Source organism: Rosa rugosa, chromosome 5 (genome assembly GCF_958449725.1).
Source record: "Rosa rugosa chromosome 5, drRosRugo1.1, whole genome shotgun sequence".
NCBI lineage: Eukaryota > Viridiplantae > Streptophyta > Magnoliopsida > Rosales > Rosaceae > Rosa > Rosa rugosa.
The window spans coordinates 35,681,437-35,699,234 of record NC_084824.1 but is presented as its reverse complement, the minus strand read 5'-3'; the positions used below and the strand labels follow the sequence as shown (position 1 = coordinate 35,699,234).

At 35.4% G+C, this 17,798-nt stretch overlaps 2 protein-coding genes and 1 long non-coding RNA gene across 3 annotated transcripts; 2 read left to right on the top strand and 1 right to left on the bottom strand.

The window, feature by feature from the left end:
- The first annotated feature begins 1,007 nt into the window (after positions 1 to 1,007).
- On the top strand, positions 1,008 to 5,766 carry LOC133713067 (uncharacterized). Its single transcript, XR_009847752.1, has 3 exons — positions 1,008 to 1,077; positions 4,619 to 5,474; positions 5,558 to 5,766. It is a non-coding gene; the product is annotated as an uncharacterized LOC133713067 (long non-coding RNA).
- Positions 5,767 to 6,188: 422 nt separating this feature from the next.
- On the top strand, positions 6,189 to 8,387 carry LOC133711584 (uncharacterized). The gene is made up of 5 exons (XM_062137688.1): positions 6,189 to 6,351; positions 7,229 to 7,467; positions 7,542 to 8,031; positions 8,184 to 8,215; positions 8,322 to 8,387. Exons 1-5 carry the CDS (start codon positions 6,189 to 6,191, stop codon positions 8,385 to 8,387), a joined length of 990 nt encoding a protein of 329 aa, XP_061993672.1.
- Positions 8,388 to 15,011: 6,624 nt separating this feature from the next.
- Positions 15,012 to 17,357, bottom strand: LOC133711583 (ubiquitin-like-specific protease 1A). Its single transcript, XM_062137687.1, has 8 exons — positions 17,110 to 17,357; positions 16,940 to 17,030; positions 16,689 to 16,784; positions 16,448 to 16,524; positions 16,186 to 16,309; positions 15,718 to 15,824; positions 15,557 to 15,641; positions 15,012 to 15,323 (listed from the first exon to the last, which is right to left on the bottom strand). Exons 1-8 carry the CDS (start codon positions 17,355 to 17,357, stop codon positions 15,261 to 15,263), a joined length of 891 nt encoding a protein of 296 aa, XP_061993671.1. The 3' UTR covers positions 15,012 to 15,260.
- Between the last annotated feature and the right edge of the window lie 441 nt (positions 17,358 to 17,798).

Here is a 17,798-nt window from a genome sequence, read left to right as displayed (position 1 = left end):
ACACTCAAATTGTTTGGCCTAATCATTAGTCAACATTCAAGTGGCCTACATTCAACAACTCTCAAGACCAAAAGAAAAAAATTAGCTAGTGAATCCTTTCTCACTACCTTGAGTACCTGCTCCTTCCAAAGCCGATTCCTAGCAGCCAAATTGTGACTGCAGCTCTGAAGGAAATACATATTTTCTTTCAATTGGGAGGAACCTAGATTTCCTTCGAAGCTCGAAGCGATTGGGAAGAACCGAAGAACCCAGATTCCCTTCAAAGCCCTTAATCCCCTTCGAAGAACAATGATTTCCAGATCTCGAACAAGTAGAAAGAAACCCAGATTTCGAACAAACTCATATTTGTGTACATAGTCTGTTCAATTTTTAGTTCATTTTGTGTAGATCTCATGTCCTTTTGCAATTTCGTTTGACGTAAAAGTTTGCAACGAGTAAGGAAAAAGAGCTTCATCAAGTAATGTTGAAGAACCATTTGAATGTGGTGCTTATGTGCTATTAACCACTTGGTAGCATCACACTTTCAGGAAGCATAAAAACGATTTTATACATTAAAGAAGGCTGATGGGTTGTTGCAGCTTTTGAGGGCATTAGACAGAGACTGGCCAACTCTCTGTTTTTAATTCTCATTTTTATTTTCTGTTGGCCTTGATTTTATTTTATTGGCAAATCTTGGTTATGTTAATGAAATTTTCAGTGTTGTTGTTGGGCCCGAAAAACCCATAGGACAGGCCCGTTTAATAACAATCCGGGCCCTAGTGGTCCTTGAAAATGAAAAACTAAATTTGAGCCCGACCTGAGATATTTGGGCTCGGCCCGTGCCCAGGCCTATGAGGACCTCTTATTTGAGGACTTGTTGAGGACTTTTAATTTCCACCATCTGATTACGTTGATGGTTCATATTTTAAAGAACAAAATAAAACTGACCTCACCTAACCAAACAATCACTTTCACACCTTTTGCTTCTCTCACTGAAATCCACCAAAAATTCCAGCGCCAACCTCTTTGTCAAAGTTTATCTCTTGACTCTCCTCCTTCTAGAGGTCCAGAAACTTTGCAGCATAGCTCCCTCTCCAGGTAAGAAATTATGAATCTCTTTCAATTGTTTTTCTTTTTTTCTTCTGTTTTTCTTTTATCTTGACATGATTTACTACTGTATCATTCTCCTACACCTTTGTGTTTAGATGGAATTGCTTAGGTCTATCTAATACAAGTTTGTTTGCTAACATATTTAATTGCTATTTAGGATATGCTAGTACTGTATGATTTGATTTTGTCCATTATTTCGTGTTTGAAACTCTTATTGTGTATTTAGATTTGGTTGACTAGTATTGAACATATGGGTTGGTGTGAAATTGGCTAATTTTTGTTAATTTGTTATTCAGAGCAATATCCATGTTTTTTGTTGTTGAAATGGATGAGGACGTTGAAATTGGAAATCCTTACGATGCATTCATGGTAGATGCAAATGAAATTGGTTATAACTGTGTTTACACCCCTGAAGTAGCAGAGGAATATGTACCAAAAGTTGACAAGATATTTGAGTCACTTCAAGAAGTATATGACTTCTACAACAACTATGCAAAGATGGTAGGTTTTGGTATTCGGAGTCATTCTCAGAAAAGATATAGAGGTTCAGATGACATCTGTAGAAAAGAATATATGTGTTATAAACAAGGAAAGTTTGAGAAAAAAGTGGATGTTGAAAGTAAAAGGAGTCGAGGGGTAGTACAATGTGAATGTTAGGCTAGAATTGCAGTTTTGCAGGTTGGATAGAGTACAATATACATAATCTCTAACTTTGTGGAGAAGCACAACCATGTCTTGTCAATCCTTGAAGAAGTACATATATTGAGATCACACTGCAAGATTTCTAAAGCTAAAATTATATTGACACAAAAGCTTGGGTTGCTTAATATACCCACACATAAACAATTTAGTATCTTGGAGGTGCAAGCAGGAGGAATACAAAATATTGGTAGTACAAAGGATATGCGGAGAGAGTACAAGGTTCATGATGCAAAGGTGCTGAATGAGCACTTTCTTTGTGAGCAATCAAAAAATGATTCCTTTGTTTTGAAGATGGAGGCAATTGCTAATGATAAACTTACACACTGCTTTTGGGCAGATGCAAAATTAAGACGTGCTTATAAGTTTTATGGTGATGCGGTTGTATTTGATACCACATACAACACTAACGGGTATGATATGACATTCGCACCACTATTAGGGGTTAATAACCATGGTCAAACCATTGTATTTGGTTGTGGTTTCTTAAACAATGAGACCACAGAGTCTTCATTTGGTTGTTCGAGCAATTTTAAAAAGCTATGCCAGTTGATCCGCCAAATTTTTTTATAACTGATCAAGATCCTGCAATCGGAAAGACTATTTCTTAAGTTTTTCATGGTACGTTTCACAGATATTGTTTTTAGCATATTATGAATAAATTATCTGAGAAGATAGGTGTTTGAGGTGTATGGGATTCAGACACCAAGGAAGAGTTTAATGCATGGTGGATGAAGGTGATTGATAGAGGTAGACTAAATAACAATGATTGGTTCTCTTCAATCTATGAAATGCGTTCAAGATGTGTGCCAGCATATGTGAAACATGTATTCTCAGCAAGAATTTCAGCAAGCTCACGAGCTGATGGTAACCATGCATTTTTCAAAACTTATGTTTCAAAAGATAATACATTAATGGATTTCATACTCGATTTAATAGGGGGCTTGCTCACCAGCGTCATGAAGAGTTAATTGCTAACCATGTTGATGTCAACTAGAGAACTATGTTCAAAACGCCAATGATGATGGAGAGGCAAATGGCTAAGATTTATACTAGCAAAATTTTCAAGAAGTTTCAAGTTCAGTTATGGTTATCTTAGGGATGTGTACTTCAAGTTACAATTGATAATAATAGTATGTGTGTTTACAAGGCAACATAGAGGAGAAAAGTGGAAGTTAGAAGGTACGAGAAGTTACATTTGATAAGGTTGTGGATAAGGTTGCATGTAGTTACAAAAAATTTTGAATTTGAAGGAATCTTGTGCAGGCATGTATTGGCATATATGAAATGGAAACAAATAGAGTATTTACCAAATCAATACATTTTAAAGAGGTGAACAAGAGAAACTAATTCAGATTTGGTACTTGAAGAGCATGGTAAGAATATAAGGGCCTGTTTGGATAGGGTGATTTGGACTTGAGGATTTGGATTTCGGAGGCTCAAATACAAATAAGCCCATTTGGCACAAGTTTTTCATTAGGTATTTGGATTTGATGAAATCAGCCCAATGATTTGATTAACAAAATCTGCAGATTCTAAATAACTAGGGTACCCTAGTTATTTGAAATCTCATCCTCTCTCACTTTCGAGACGCCATAGCCCGATTTCAAAGCACGCAGAGCTCGCTTTCTCTCTACTCGTGTTCTCCACAAATCGCAGAGGTTGGGCTAGAGTTGGTGTGAGATTTGGTGAAGGTGGTCTCTCTTTCTTCTCTTAATTTGATCGCTCATCTCCTAATTTGATTGTTCATAGTGATAGTGAAGGTTGGGCTCTATGATGTGCAGCTTGATTTCGTAGTATATGTGAAATTTTACCAAAGAATGTTTGAGTTTGATTTGTAATTTGCTTGATTGAGTTTGATTCGTAATCAAAGTTCTTTGCTCAAATATCTGTAGTCTAGTAACTTTCAGCAGCTTGATTTGGTGTTTACTTGTACATATTTGTGATATCTGATTCATATTCTGTGATATATATATATATATATATATATATATATATATATATATATATATATATAGCTTGATCAACTTCATATAACTTGAGTAGTTATATATATACATATGTTGTATTGAGTAGTGTATGGTTCTCGTAATATAACTTGATCAACTTGGTGATTGATGAAAGAGGATTCATGGAATTGGTAGTAGAGTCCAGGAATTATGGCGTAGATTACATGCATATGTTCATGAAATTTAAACATAACAAAAATAAAAATGACATGGAAAGAGATGGTAGGATATGCTTTCCAATTGGGTTTACTGGGATTATTTGGTGCTTAATTTGCCTTGGTGGTGTTGGGAGGGAAGGGAAGGACTCGGGTTGCAGTGGGATGGAAGAGAGAGTGAGTATATTCATGTTCATTTCTCTGATGAATTAATAATATTAATATTAATTATCAATACTAAGAACTAAACCATAGTTAGCCATGGTTGTGTTTAGTACACATGGAAGCTCCATATATGAGAAACAAGTATTAACAATTTAATCAATCCACTCAAATAAATCAATCCACATGGTTGCAGGTTTTCATTTATTGGTTTTCTATGCTGGGTTGTTCTCTGTTTTCTAAATGGAGAAAAAATCAGTTTTTGTTTTTGTAGTTTCCACCAGTTGTTTTGTTTTGGTTTGAATTTCATGTGATACCCTCCTTTGAGAATTGATGGTTGAGGCTTTTGTCTGTCTTGTGCTCATTTGAGAATTGATCAACCCTTTGTTTTAAAAGCAACCATTGCCAATGAACAGAGAGTATTTGTTTTGTCAATTGAATTTTGATATGGGTTTGGACTCCTTCTCCTTTTCTCATATTATTATTTTGTTTGTTTGTTTGTAGCATTATGAATAAGGATGTGAGAGACTTGATGGTTCAAAGTAACCATGAAAGGAAAAGGGATAAGTTACGTAAGAAAAAATTAATGCATATTGTTGTATTGGTTATTGGATTTTTGATGTTGGTCATGGGTGCTCAAAGGCGACGCAAAAGGTTTATGAGAAAACAGCCTTCAAGAAGTGAAGTTGATGAAAAGACTTATAGAAGGATGCTTTGGATGAGAGTCTTAGAACATGAGTCTACTTGTTTTGAACAGTTACGAATGAAACCTGCTGCATTTGAGAAGCTTTGTGCACTCTTACGAGATAGAGGGGGGTTGGTGGTTACAAGGAATGTCACAATTAAAGAAGTTGTGGCGTCATTTTTGCATATGCTATGACATAATCTAAAAAATAGTACTATCAAATCTATATATGCTCGTTTAGAAGAAACCATAAGTAGGCAATTTCATCATGTTTTGCGATCAGTAGTCAAGCTTGGAAAGTTATACTTGAAGCAACATGAGTTAGTTCTCAATGAGCGGGACTTTGAGAAGTGGAGATGATTTCAGGTATTAAAATCTGATGGTATATGTTTTACTTACAAAATCAGAGTTTATATTACAAGTTTAATGAGATTTATTATGCATATTATGGGGCACTTGGAGCACTTGATGAGACATTTATTGATCTAACGGTTCCTACTGAAGATAAACCAAGATATCGAAATAGGAAGGGTGACATTAGTACAAATGTCTTAGGTGTTTGTGATGCTAATATGAAGTTCATCTATGTCCTATCTGGTTGGGAAGGATCTACAGCAGATTCTAGAGTTTTACGTGATGCTTTGACTAGGCGCAATGGCTTAAAAATCCAATCAAGTAGGCATTTTTCACTGACTTAGTTTTTTAGTTGTATTTTGCCTAATGTTTGATTTCATATAATTAATACTTTTTTGCTGTAGACAAATACTATCTTGTGGATGTCGGATACACAAATGGACCAGGGTTTCTAGCTCCTTATCGTGGGACTAGGTATCATCTTAATTTGTGAAGAGGAAACACCCCAAGGAATCACAAGGAGCTATTCAATCTTCGGCACTCATAAATAAGAAATACAATTGAAAGAGCATTTGGATTATTGAAGAAGCGATGGGCAATACTACGCACAACTAGCTTTTTTGATGTGAAAACATAAGTTACGATTATTAATGTTTGCTGCATCATTCATAATTTTCTTCGAGATGAAATGCCCAATGATCAGTTGTTGGATGATGTGGATCGAGACTTAGAAAATGCATCTGAGATGGATGATGAGAATATTAGAGTTATCAAAGTAACTCAAGAGTGGACAGCATTTAGAGATGCGTTAGCTATGGAAATGTTTGCAGAATATCAAACTATTAGAAGAGCTCAAGATTTTTGAATTTTTATTATGTTTTGTAATGGTTATACTATAATCGTACTGAGTTTTATATTTATTGAATGAGAATTACATTATTAGACTTTTAGTCATGCGCTAGCTATGATGCATTAACTATCAATCATGCTATTTGTACTTTGTTTCAATTTTTATGCGATTTCCTAAATGCAGGTATGAAGAGTAAGGGAAAGGAAAAGTCTCAAAGTCTTGTACATGTGTCCAATTTCAACTTAAAGGGCAAGGTCAAAGGAACATGTACATCTAGGGCATATCTTTCCTGGAACAAAGAAATGGATAATGTGCTTGCTAAAGTACTTTATGATCAAATGAATGCAGGTACAATTTATCACTTCTACTGCACTATAATTTATCTCTCTGTATCTTTCTGGTCTGTTCGCTTTTTTTATCTTTTATTTTTACCATTTGATTTGGGATTGTGGGAAAAATTGGTGGCATTATTAGTGGTTTATCGGACCTGCTATTGTTTCAAGTCTTTTTTTTTTTTTTTTCAAGTCTCCATTTCGTGTGCCCTGTTCTCTTTTGAAACTAAGTGCTTGATTATAGTTCTGGTTCTTCTTCAGCTTCTTGATCATGAGAGAGTTTCAAAACCAGAAAAAGCTCTTCTTATTTTCCTTGCCACAGCTCTCTGCACTCCAAGAATGTAAAGTGGGTGGTACTCAAAACTGTCAAATGTTGTGTATTCTTTTTGGTAGAATGACACAGATTTTATGTAGAAGCAAATGAAAAAAACTTTTTTTTTTGTTTTTCTGGCACAGAAATGGGCTTGTATAGAATGGGAAATTAAAACCATATAAGCTGGAGGACATATGTTGCATAATTAGCTATTAACAGTCTCTAGAAACTGTCGACATGTTTGATGTAGGGCTTATTATCATTCTGTCACATTTGGTAATGGAGCTGCGAACAGCAGATTGTTTACTATTGTCATTGAGAAGTAGTTTGTTTACTATTGTCATTAAAATGATTGATTAAGGCCTAGTTAACCAAATTTAAGGCTCTAGTGATTTTTGTTTTACTTTTTACCACTCACAAGAAGACACATTCTTTACAACTTGTTATAAAGAATTAGATGATAGAGAACACACAGGTCAGAGGATTAGATGATAGAGAACACACAGGTCAAAGCATCCTTAGGTTCTAATATTAGTTACAGAGAACACATATTGGATTTAATGTATTATCATAATTGCAGGACACAAAGCTGATGGAGACTGGAAACCGCAAGCTTATCAAGCAGTAGTGGATAAGTTGAATACTACATGGCAACTTGGTCTCACAAAACTTAACGTCACGAATAGACTCAAGGCTTGGAAGAGGCATTATGCTATTATCACTGACATCAGAAGTCAAAGTGGGCTTGTTTGGGATGAAGAAAAAAAGATGGTTCCAATCACTGCAGAAAACCTGGAAATTTGGAATGCTTATGTTGAGGTATGATTGAAACATTGAATAAATTATTTGTTGTATATGTTGCTTTAGCATGATACATTGTCATATTTTTGCAGTCACATCCTAGTGCTAAAGGATATCAAAATAAGTCAATAGAAAACTGGGATGATATCGCTATGCTATGTGGGAAGGATAAAACTACTGGTGAAGGAGCAGAAGACGTTGGAGATGCTGAAGAAACTATGGAATTTGAAGCAGAAGATGAAAGTGATGTGACTCCCAATTCACATGCCTCAACACATGCAGCAACTTCAAATTGTGATCCACATCCTCCAAATAAGACAAAGAAAAAGGATCCACTAGCACAAGCAATTGGAGATGTGGCCAACACCTTGAAAGAATTTATGGCAGCTCAAGTGTCCCCACAACTCAAAGGAGAGGATGTACATGAAGTGGTTTCTAAAGTACCAAATCTCAGCAAATTACAAGTTTTCAAAGCTGTACGCATATTGATGAGTGGTAACCTCGAAGAATTCTCTCTATTGAAGTCTATTAATGATGCTGAAAAGAATGAGTGGATAAGAATGCTTATATGGCAATATGAAGGTATGCTTGTTCACACTTTTTTTCATGTTTTAGCTATTGAATCTGCTCATATGTTCTTTGATTGTTTGGAAAAGACTATTAGTGCATGCATGACGTTGCTCTTTATGGTATGGTTGATGTTACCTTGCTCTTGCTGATGACATTCTCTTCAGGGTTTGGAATCTCTTCCTCAATGCTTTTTTGGGTATCGATTTTTGTTTCTGTTGTTGGGTTTTTGATATATGATATATGTTCTATAACAGAAATATATTGTTAATGGTCATATAGTATTCTTTGTTGATTGTTTTCAGGGCAATCAAGGAATAAAGAGTGAGTATGACAATTTGGATTTTCATGGGATGGAATTATGGAGATGAAACACCTATTAATATTATTATTGTTATGTTTTTTTGAGAATATTAGATGAAACACTTTAGATTTGTATAATCAATATGAGATGGAACACGTATTATTATTATTATTTTTTTTTTTTTTGAGAATATGAGATGAAACACTTTGGATTTATATTACTTTTGGAATTATGGAGCATGACAATTACCTTCATAAAAATTAATTGCTAAAGAAAATCTTCATTAAATTAGTATTTACATAAGTAGCTTTCTTAATTAGTTTTGAATTCTTAAATTCAAATCTTCATGATTCAATTGTTACCCAAACAGATGAATTTGAAATCTTAGGATTTCAATTACTCAGATTTGAAATACTTAAGATTTGAAATCAAAATCAAAATCCAAATCCCATTTCCAAAAGGGGCCTAAATGATTTTGGTGATGATTCATTGCTAATGAGGCAAAGTTGCTTATGAGTTGATTGATGGGGCCTTGGTAAATAAAGAGACATGTAAACTCTTGGAAGAGAATTTTGAGAGCATGAGTAAAAAGATAAAATCTGTGGTGGATAATAGTACCAACGTTAGAGGTAGTGTGTCACGCCCAGATTTTCAAGCACAATTAATAAACAAATACAAATATACAGGATGTGATGGTTCAGACATCAACACTAAATACCTGTAACATTTTTCTTCTTAAAACAAGTACAAGATAATGATGGGTTATTCCTCCTTTAGTGGAGGATAATTAAAGAATATTAACAAACTAAGAATAACTAATTGTTTAATTAGTTAATTGTTTGATTGGTTATGCATTGATTAAGGAAGGCCAAGAAATAAATAACCTCCACCGGTTATAAAAGGTCTCTCATGCATGTTAATCATGATAGAGTGAAAAGTGAAAAAGGGAGAAAAGAATAAGACAATCCTTACTTTAGAGAGAAAGTAAGAGAGTCAGGAAAAACCTCCATATAGAGAGAGATATCCACTTCGGTGAGATTTGTATTTGTAATTCCCATTATTTTCATAGTGGAAGATATGTTTCTTTTGTTATCTCATTGTAATTACACAAAGTGTGGGAAAAGTAAGATCCTGGGATAACCAATTATCCATTGACCTTGTATTAGGCGGTCTTATTTGCCATCTTTCCCAACAGGTGGTATCAAAGCTTCGGCTTATTTCACGATTTAACTTGTGTAATTCACAATGGAAGAGTCAACCTCGATGTCATCAGCAATGATGGTTAAGTTAACCTCTTCAAACTACTCCATTTGGAAGCCTAGGATGGAGGACATTATCTAATGCAAAGATTTATATCAACCTTTGCAAAATGAAGGGCAGAAACCAGAGGATAAGTCTGATGCCGATTGGAATTTGCTGAATAGGAAAACTGTTTGACAGATCCGACAATGGATAGACCAAAGTGTCTTTCATCATGTGGCTTAAGAAACAGTTGCATACACGTTATGGACGAAACTAGAGTCCATGTATGAAAGAAAGACAGCCCAGAATAAGGCATCCACGATCCGGCGGCTAGTGAACCTCAAGTATAAGGAGACTCGAAGCGTTTCCGAACACTTGAGTGACTTTCAAGGATTGGTGAATCAACTCACCAATATGAGGATGGTGCTTGACAACGAATTGCAAGCATTATTACTTCTCAGCTCCTTGCCAGACAATTGGGACACGCTTGTGGTTTTATTGAGTAATTCAGCACCACAAGGTGTTCTAACATTGAACATAGTGAAAGATAGCATGTTCAATGAAGAGTCAAGAAGGAGGGAACAAGGGATGCCGACAGAATCTGAGGTGCTTGTCACTGAACATCGTGGAAGAAGCAACAACAGGAGACTCCACAACAGAGACAAGTCTAGAGGCAGGTCAAGGGACAAATTCAGTGGTAGGTCGAGGACAAGAAGAGATGTAGAATGTTACTATTGTGGCGAGATAGGCCACATGAAGAGAGAATGCAGGAAGTTCAAAAGCGAGAAACAAGAGAATGGTGATGCGAGTAATGTAGCCGCTACCATTTTTCATGGAGATGAGGTAATCTTCGTTTGTGATGCTGGTCATGTTAATTTGACATCACAAGATACATGTTGGGTTGTGGATTCTGGTGCATCAATCTATGTAACCTCACGGAGGGATTTCTTTACCTCCTATACAAGTGATGATTTTGGTCATGTGAGGATGGGGAATGATAATAAATCCAAGATTGTGGGAAGAGGAGATGTTTCCCTACAAACAAACACTGGTTGTCGCCTAACATTAAAAGATGAGAGACATGTTCCTGACATGCGTCTCAATCTAATATCCACAGGACTACTAGACGAAGAAGCTATACAAGTATGTTTGGGGATAAGAAATGGAAGCTAACGCGAAGTTCCCTGGTGATAGCTCGAGGCAAGAAAGTAAACACCCTTTATGTGATAGAAGCCAAAGTCAATAATGGGTATGTTAATGCTCTCAAAGGAGAGTCCTCAATCGAACTATGGCATAAATGGCTCGGACATATGAGTGAGAAGGGGCTTTAAATTCTAGCCAAAAGAGAGACATTGGCAGGGTTGAAAGGAAAAGGTATGCCTCTTAAACCGTGTACGCACTGCTTGGCTAGAAAGCAACATAGAGCTTCTTTCCATTACAAGGCCCCACATAGAAGACCCAATGTTTTGGATTGGGTGCATTCTGATGTTTATGGTCCAATGACCACTAGTACTCATGGAGGTGCAAGGTATTTTGTTACCTTTATTGATGATCACTCCAAGAAGGTTTGGGCGTATGCCCTAAAAACAAAAGATCAGGTGTTTGAAGTATTCAAACAGTTTCATGCTAGTGTTGAACGAGAAACTGGTAGAAAGTTAAAGTGTGTTCGCACTAATGTGAATAAGGTTCGTGACCTGGACAGTGACTTTTCCAGTGACTTGGGCAGTGAGTTAGCCAATTACATGGAATCGTGAATAGGGTGCAGAACCACCAACAAAATTCTGGGGGTTTATCTCTTTATTCCATCTATAAAAATGCACTTGAGATACAAAAGTATTACTTGACTCCATTGTTGTCTTGAACAATTACTTGGCCAGTGGCTTCATTTGGCTAGCTATTGGGCCAGTGACTTGGTCAATTACATGTCCAATGACTTGGCCAGTGACTTTACTTGGCCGGTGACTTCTCCAGTTACATGGCCAGTGACAATTAATTTTAAACTGAATTTTAAGTTAATTGGAATATTACCCTGATGGTGCATTTCTATGTCTCCTGGTCCATATGCTTGTACACTTTGCTCTTCCCCAGTTTACGACCTCAACGTGGCTCTGTTGTGTTTGTGACCCGACTCATCATTGCCGCTCATGTGTTGCATTTGCTCCTCAGCCTCCAACTTTTCTATCAGTTCCATAGTCTCCACTGGAACCATCTCCTTCAGAGTCTTCTGTGCTTTCTGCTCTTCTTCTTTACTAACGACATAACTGCTAGCAGATAGGAAAGACATGGTAACACAAGAGAAGTGCTTCATAAATTTAGTGTTGACCTGCCAAATTTTGTTTCACCCGAATGTTTCAGCCAATAGAGTGATGAACGAAGAGTTGTGTACTTGACATTAGCATTTTCAGTTTTTTTTTGGATTAATTGATTAAAAAAAATTGATTCTTTTAATTTTTAATTTTTTTGGATTAATTAAATTAGCATCTTTAATCAAATAAATGTGTAAGCCCAAGTCATAGTACAAGCATGATTTTTTCATTTTTAGTTTTTTTTTATTGATTAAAATTAGCATATTTCACCAAACAAATAAAAAGTATAAAAAAATAAAAAATTATTAGACAACCAAGGTCACCTTCGTGCCACGTTTGGGCTGACACATTTATTAGGCTGGTTTCACCACTTCAGTCACCCCTCCCAACTTCACCCTTAATTTCAAAACCCCTAGTTCCTTCTTCTTCATCTTCCAATTTCAATTTCGATCATCCTTCTAGGGTTTAAGCCTCTGCAGAGTACTGCCAATCTAAAGGTTTGCTCTTTCAATCGCCAACTCTCTTTCACCCAACTTCGCTTGGAATTGGTTACTTGTTCAATGAATGTGTTGCTTTGATTATATACAACCCGAGTTGGTCCAATAAATGACACGAATATATATATATATATATATCGACCTTTTCTGCACTGATTATGCAGAACCAATTTTATGAGTTTAGCTTCTCATATAGTCATTGAGATAAAAAAAAAAATTTGTGGATGATCAATTCTGGGTTTACATTTTAAATTGTCTTTTTTTTTTTTGAATTTGTCCCAATCGTCTTTTATATTTTCCATTTAAATCATTTCATTTCAAGTTTTCTTTGCAGAATGATTTGGGCTTGGAAAAATTATCTTTATTGAGAATAATTTATAATGTCACTGGTCATGTTTACTACTTTTATAGATATTTTGAATTAAAGCGATCAATTTTCTTTTCGGTTGTAGATACTCTGATTTTGATCATTTTATATTCAACTTAGACTCATCGGATGTATAACTTTATTTCTTGAGAATCTGAAACCGGGATAGTCATCTATTTTTTATGGAGTATATTTTATAAACTGGAATGCATTGTTAATCCTTCCTTCAATTGTGAATGCGTTGTTTCTGATATTTGGTCTCTATTCTTAACTTATCACTTCTGCTGGCTTTCATTCCCATACGTTTTTGTAGTTGTTTCTATGCATTTCGTTAAAGCTTTCCCTAAATTGTACTAAATTCTTTTATATTTTATTGTTTGATACATAGATGAGAACTATTTCTTGTGAAAGTTCTTCTGAAAGGGATCAACATGATGTCAATATTGATAGGGTTCCGTATGTTGTAATGGTGGAAAACCTTGAGAAGTGGATATCACCATATACGATTATGGATTTTATTTATCAGCTAGTTTCAATCTCATGTCAAGTAATTGTTTCTCCATCTTTGTCGTTGGAGGCATATACAAGAGGAACCATCACTGTGAACAGCAGGAAGAATCTAGACAAGTTGTCTGAGTTTTTGGAGAATCCAAATCACATCATCATTTCCTCAAGGGGAAGGTAGTTAGTCTGTCAAGTTATTTTGGATTTCTGAATTATTAGGTTTATTTATTGATTCGTTAAATAATTGTCTATTTGTAATTCTCTGCAGGCCTTAGGTAGTTACTAAGAAAAGGCCAGCATTAGCTCCAATTCAAGTCTGCATGGCTAACTATCAGTATCAGGTTAGTTGTGTAAAATATTTTCAATTTATCTGCATTTATGGCTATAAACTTATGAAATGTAGTTCCATATGTTAGAAAATGGAAATGTCCTACCTTGGACAGAATTTTAAATAGTCAGCATAAAACATCAACTCTCCACTAAAACTACTATTTTTTTCAATTAATGTTGAGACTATGTTACAGAGTAGAAGAACTGAAACTAACAACGAGTTGAAGGTTGTCCATTCTGGAAGTGAAGAATACGATAGAGCTAAGCTGCTGAAGGATTTAATTTGGGAATTTATTAGTCATCAAGCTCGACTTCACTAGAGGTTACTTGCTGAAGAGGCAAAGATCTATCAGCGATTCAATGTAGAAGAGTGTGATGTTTCTGAAGCCTAGTTAGTTATGATGACTGATAAGTGATAAGTTATGTTGCCTTTCTTCTTTTCCTTTTTTTTTTTTTTTTTTTTTTGAGAATGAAGTTGTGTTGCCTAAACAGTGAGCCTCCATGAAAAGCTAGTTATATTTCGTGTGTGTACTTGGAACTTGCTTATCATTACTAGAGTTGCTGTTTGCTGTTTTGGTACTTTTTACATTCTTGTATGTTTAGCTATGATATTGTGATGTTTGTCATACAGTCATTTTATATCTAACTAAACCAAAAATTTTCCCCCCATTAGGGTCACAATCAATTTACATTGCCTATGAGAAGGAATTTTGGTCAACTTTATCCTAACTTGTTTCTAGAAGTGTGTACTTATATATGCTAATCTGCCAATGGCTAGCTGTATGTATCTGCAATAACTAACTCTTCCCTGTCTATAATAAAATTTATGGGTTGTAGACAAGACAATACAAGGTCTCTCCTGCTTTCTAATCAGACAAGCTCTAGAAAGCCTTTCAGATTGCATTCACAAGTCATAGAGATTTTCGATAGGTAGGCGATTCTTTATCCTTATCAAGCTTCATTTTTCATCTGTGGTACATGTTGTATAACTCCTTATACAGTGTACATCTGTATGACATCACTGTACAATTCTAGTACATCATGTATTACTCGTAGTTATCATTTTTTTCCGAAATGTGAATTTGAGTTTGAATAGCTACAACCCAAATGTGATTATTACTGGTTGGCTGTCCACTTTTCCTAGTGTAATTATCTATAATAATGAAAGAGATCTTAAAAGATACATCCATCTATATAAGTACAAAGCTAACCCAAAGAGGACTTCATTTATGTGGAAATTCCAAATGAATAAAATATGAAGGAAAAGTAATGATCAAGTGAGCATGAATACACTGCTCAATGGCACAACCAGTAAACAACATTGTTAAAAATTGATAAAAAGTAGTCCAGTACTATTATTTGTATCATTTGGTTCCAAGAAACACTTTGCTATAATATTGAAGTGAGAGATTTCAAGAAAATTTTAGGAGTGCAAGCTTTGGACAACTATTTTTCTATTCTGGTTTTTGTACTATTAAGCTAATGTAGTTTACCGCAAATAGTACATTCACGTACGGTCTAGATATGGACATCATTATGTTAATGTAATTTTTTTTTTTTTTTTTGCATCTATTCCTTCACCTTCATTATCCACAACACAGGTGAAGGAATATGTAAAATAATTTCATCAGCACACCCAGCTGACTCCAGTATTGTAGGAAATACATTCTCAATTGTTCCTTGCTAGTGTCGAATCATTCAGCTCTCAATTGTAGAATCTCCTTGGCTGTCTTCAATCGAAAGTATGGGATGTCATCCTGCAAGGAAAGACAATCAATTGATAGCTGTATTTTAACTCAAAGAGAAATGGTTCCTGTACTACCAGAACAAGAAAGATGGTCGGCATACTTAAGTCCTCATTTTTAATGGTTTGAGTATAAGTTTGGGAAAATAAATCAATAATACCAGAGAAAGGTAAGTGCTTTAGTGAGAGACAAGCATATCCATTTACATTTTGGCAAGCCACACAAAGAATCTTAAAGTGCCTTACCTGGTTGAAACACAGCTCAGAGCCCCTGCTGTAATGATCAGCATACTTGATCATAAACACGCCACAATCAAACTTGTTAAAATCCCTTTATTGATTAGGAAGAAAAACCTTTCTACCAGTGACTTTTAAAAGGATATAATGCTCAAGAGATAGGTGCCTACAAATTCTTTTGCTCGGGAAGGTCTTTAACAAATTCATGTTTCCAAAAACTCACATCAGTTACTTCCCCACTCTTGTCCTTCAGTTCATCAACATAGTATTTGGCCTGCTAAACATTACCAAATGAGATATAAAAAGAATAATAAATAAATAAACCATGTTTTTGACATAATGGCCTCATTTTAGTAAGAAATGAAGCTTACTGTGTCTTTGGCAATTATTTCACCTATAAACTGCCATAATAGTTACTTTTTCTAGAAACCAGAAGATATGAAGCTACGAATATACTGTTTATGCAAGGAGGGCATTTCTTCCCAAATTCTATATGCAAAGACCGACATAAAGGTTTCTATATCGATGTTCATGTGCTCGCACGTCACACACACCAAAAACGAGGTTGTTAAGGACCAACATGGGGTGTTACATAGTTTCTCATCAAAAGCTAAATAAAAGATGGCTACAAATCATACCAGTACTTCCATCACTTTGTTGTCCTCTCCTTTGAGTGAATCAAGATACTGGAACTTCTGTTCTACCTTATTGATGACCGCTAAGCACCAATGATCTTCTTTGTGGATAGGGATGAATATTTGAGAAAAACCAATTTAGGCATAAATGTAACTCCAGCTAAACTATATATATATATATATATGTGTGTGTGTGTGTGTGTGTGTGTGTGTGTGTGTGTGTGTGTGTGTGTGCAAGGAAGAGACTCCAAAATGAATTACTTTGTCACAATCGAGGAGGCTGTATCCCAGATTACGTTTACTAGTCCATATTCGAACAGAGTTATAGCCCCCATTGATTAACTGCAATATAAAGTCCACAAGAAGTTATAGTAAAATGTCTATGCATAGAGCCACTGGAGAGAGAACCATGTGTGGTATATAAACAGGCTACTGAATTGAGTGATAAATGAGATTACATGATGAAGAAGAGAAGAGAAAAAAAAAAGAGGCAGGGTGTTCCAAACCTTGTTGTAGAAAAATGTGGAAAAGAAATGACATTTCAAAAACTTGGGATCTCTTCTCTCTCTCTCTTTCAGCAACTGAAAGTAGACATTTATGACCTAGAGAAAAGAAGTGTACATGGATCAACTAATATCACCAGCTGTTAAAGTACCTAACCACCATCAAGAAAAAAATGTGCTGAAGAAAGACACGTCTTTGTCATTATTAATAATAATAATCCATAGTAATCTGATAGATTGTAATCTAAAATCACCTCATCGCCCAACCATCTACGCGGTTTAAGGCACCGCAAATCTTTAACAGTGATTTCTACGTTTAAGTGCTTATCAGTTACCAGGACCTCACTGCATGGAGGAACCCATCGAATATTAGAGTTTCAAATATACTAGCTTACCAGGGAACAACATAGGCATTACTACATACTCATTCGCTGAAGAAAATGCTTTCTGAACTGCAGTATGTTCCTCCTCATTAAGAGGAGTATTATACTTGTCAGCTTGAGTCCAATACTTCACGACATTTGCATCCTTTTCTGTTTCACTTTCTTTCACTTCATTTGCACCTTTTTCTGTTTCACCATTTTCCACTTCCAGTTTTCTGAAGTTCTCACTCAATGCTTGCACTTCCGCTTCCAAACTTTTGTTTTTTGCATCATTTCCTTTCTTCTTCATTACGGGCAGCCTAGATAAGAAACATGAGAAATTAGATCAAAGTGTCATGACTACAGTTTTCAGCTACTTGAACGCCAAAAGTTCAGTGATGCAATGCCAGTTGAAATCGCTCACATCATATCAAAAAATAAGGATAAAAGAGATCAGGGAGAACAACTTAGATCCTGAAAAGAAAAGAAAAATCAGAAAGACTTAGATATCTGAGAGAGTTGGTCTAACAACCAGAGGCTGCTTCTTTTCCTTCTGAAGTAAAAGGAAAGAAAACTATCTGAATTAATCTCAGTCTATAGCAAAACAATCACTGCCTAAACTTCCATATCATTTTCAATCCATATCATTCATCATGGCGACACATTTTGGAAGGAGCGTGTGTATAGACAAGGAAACATAAAGGGAAAAGCAAAAGCCAAAAAAAGAAATGGAAACTGTATTCTTCTTTAA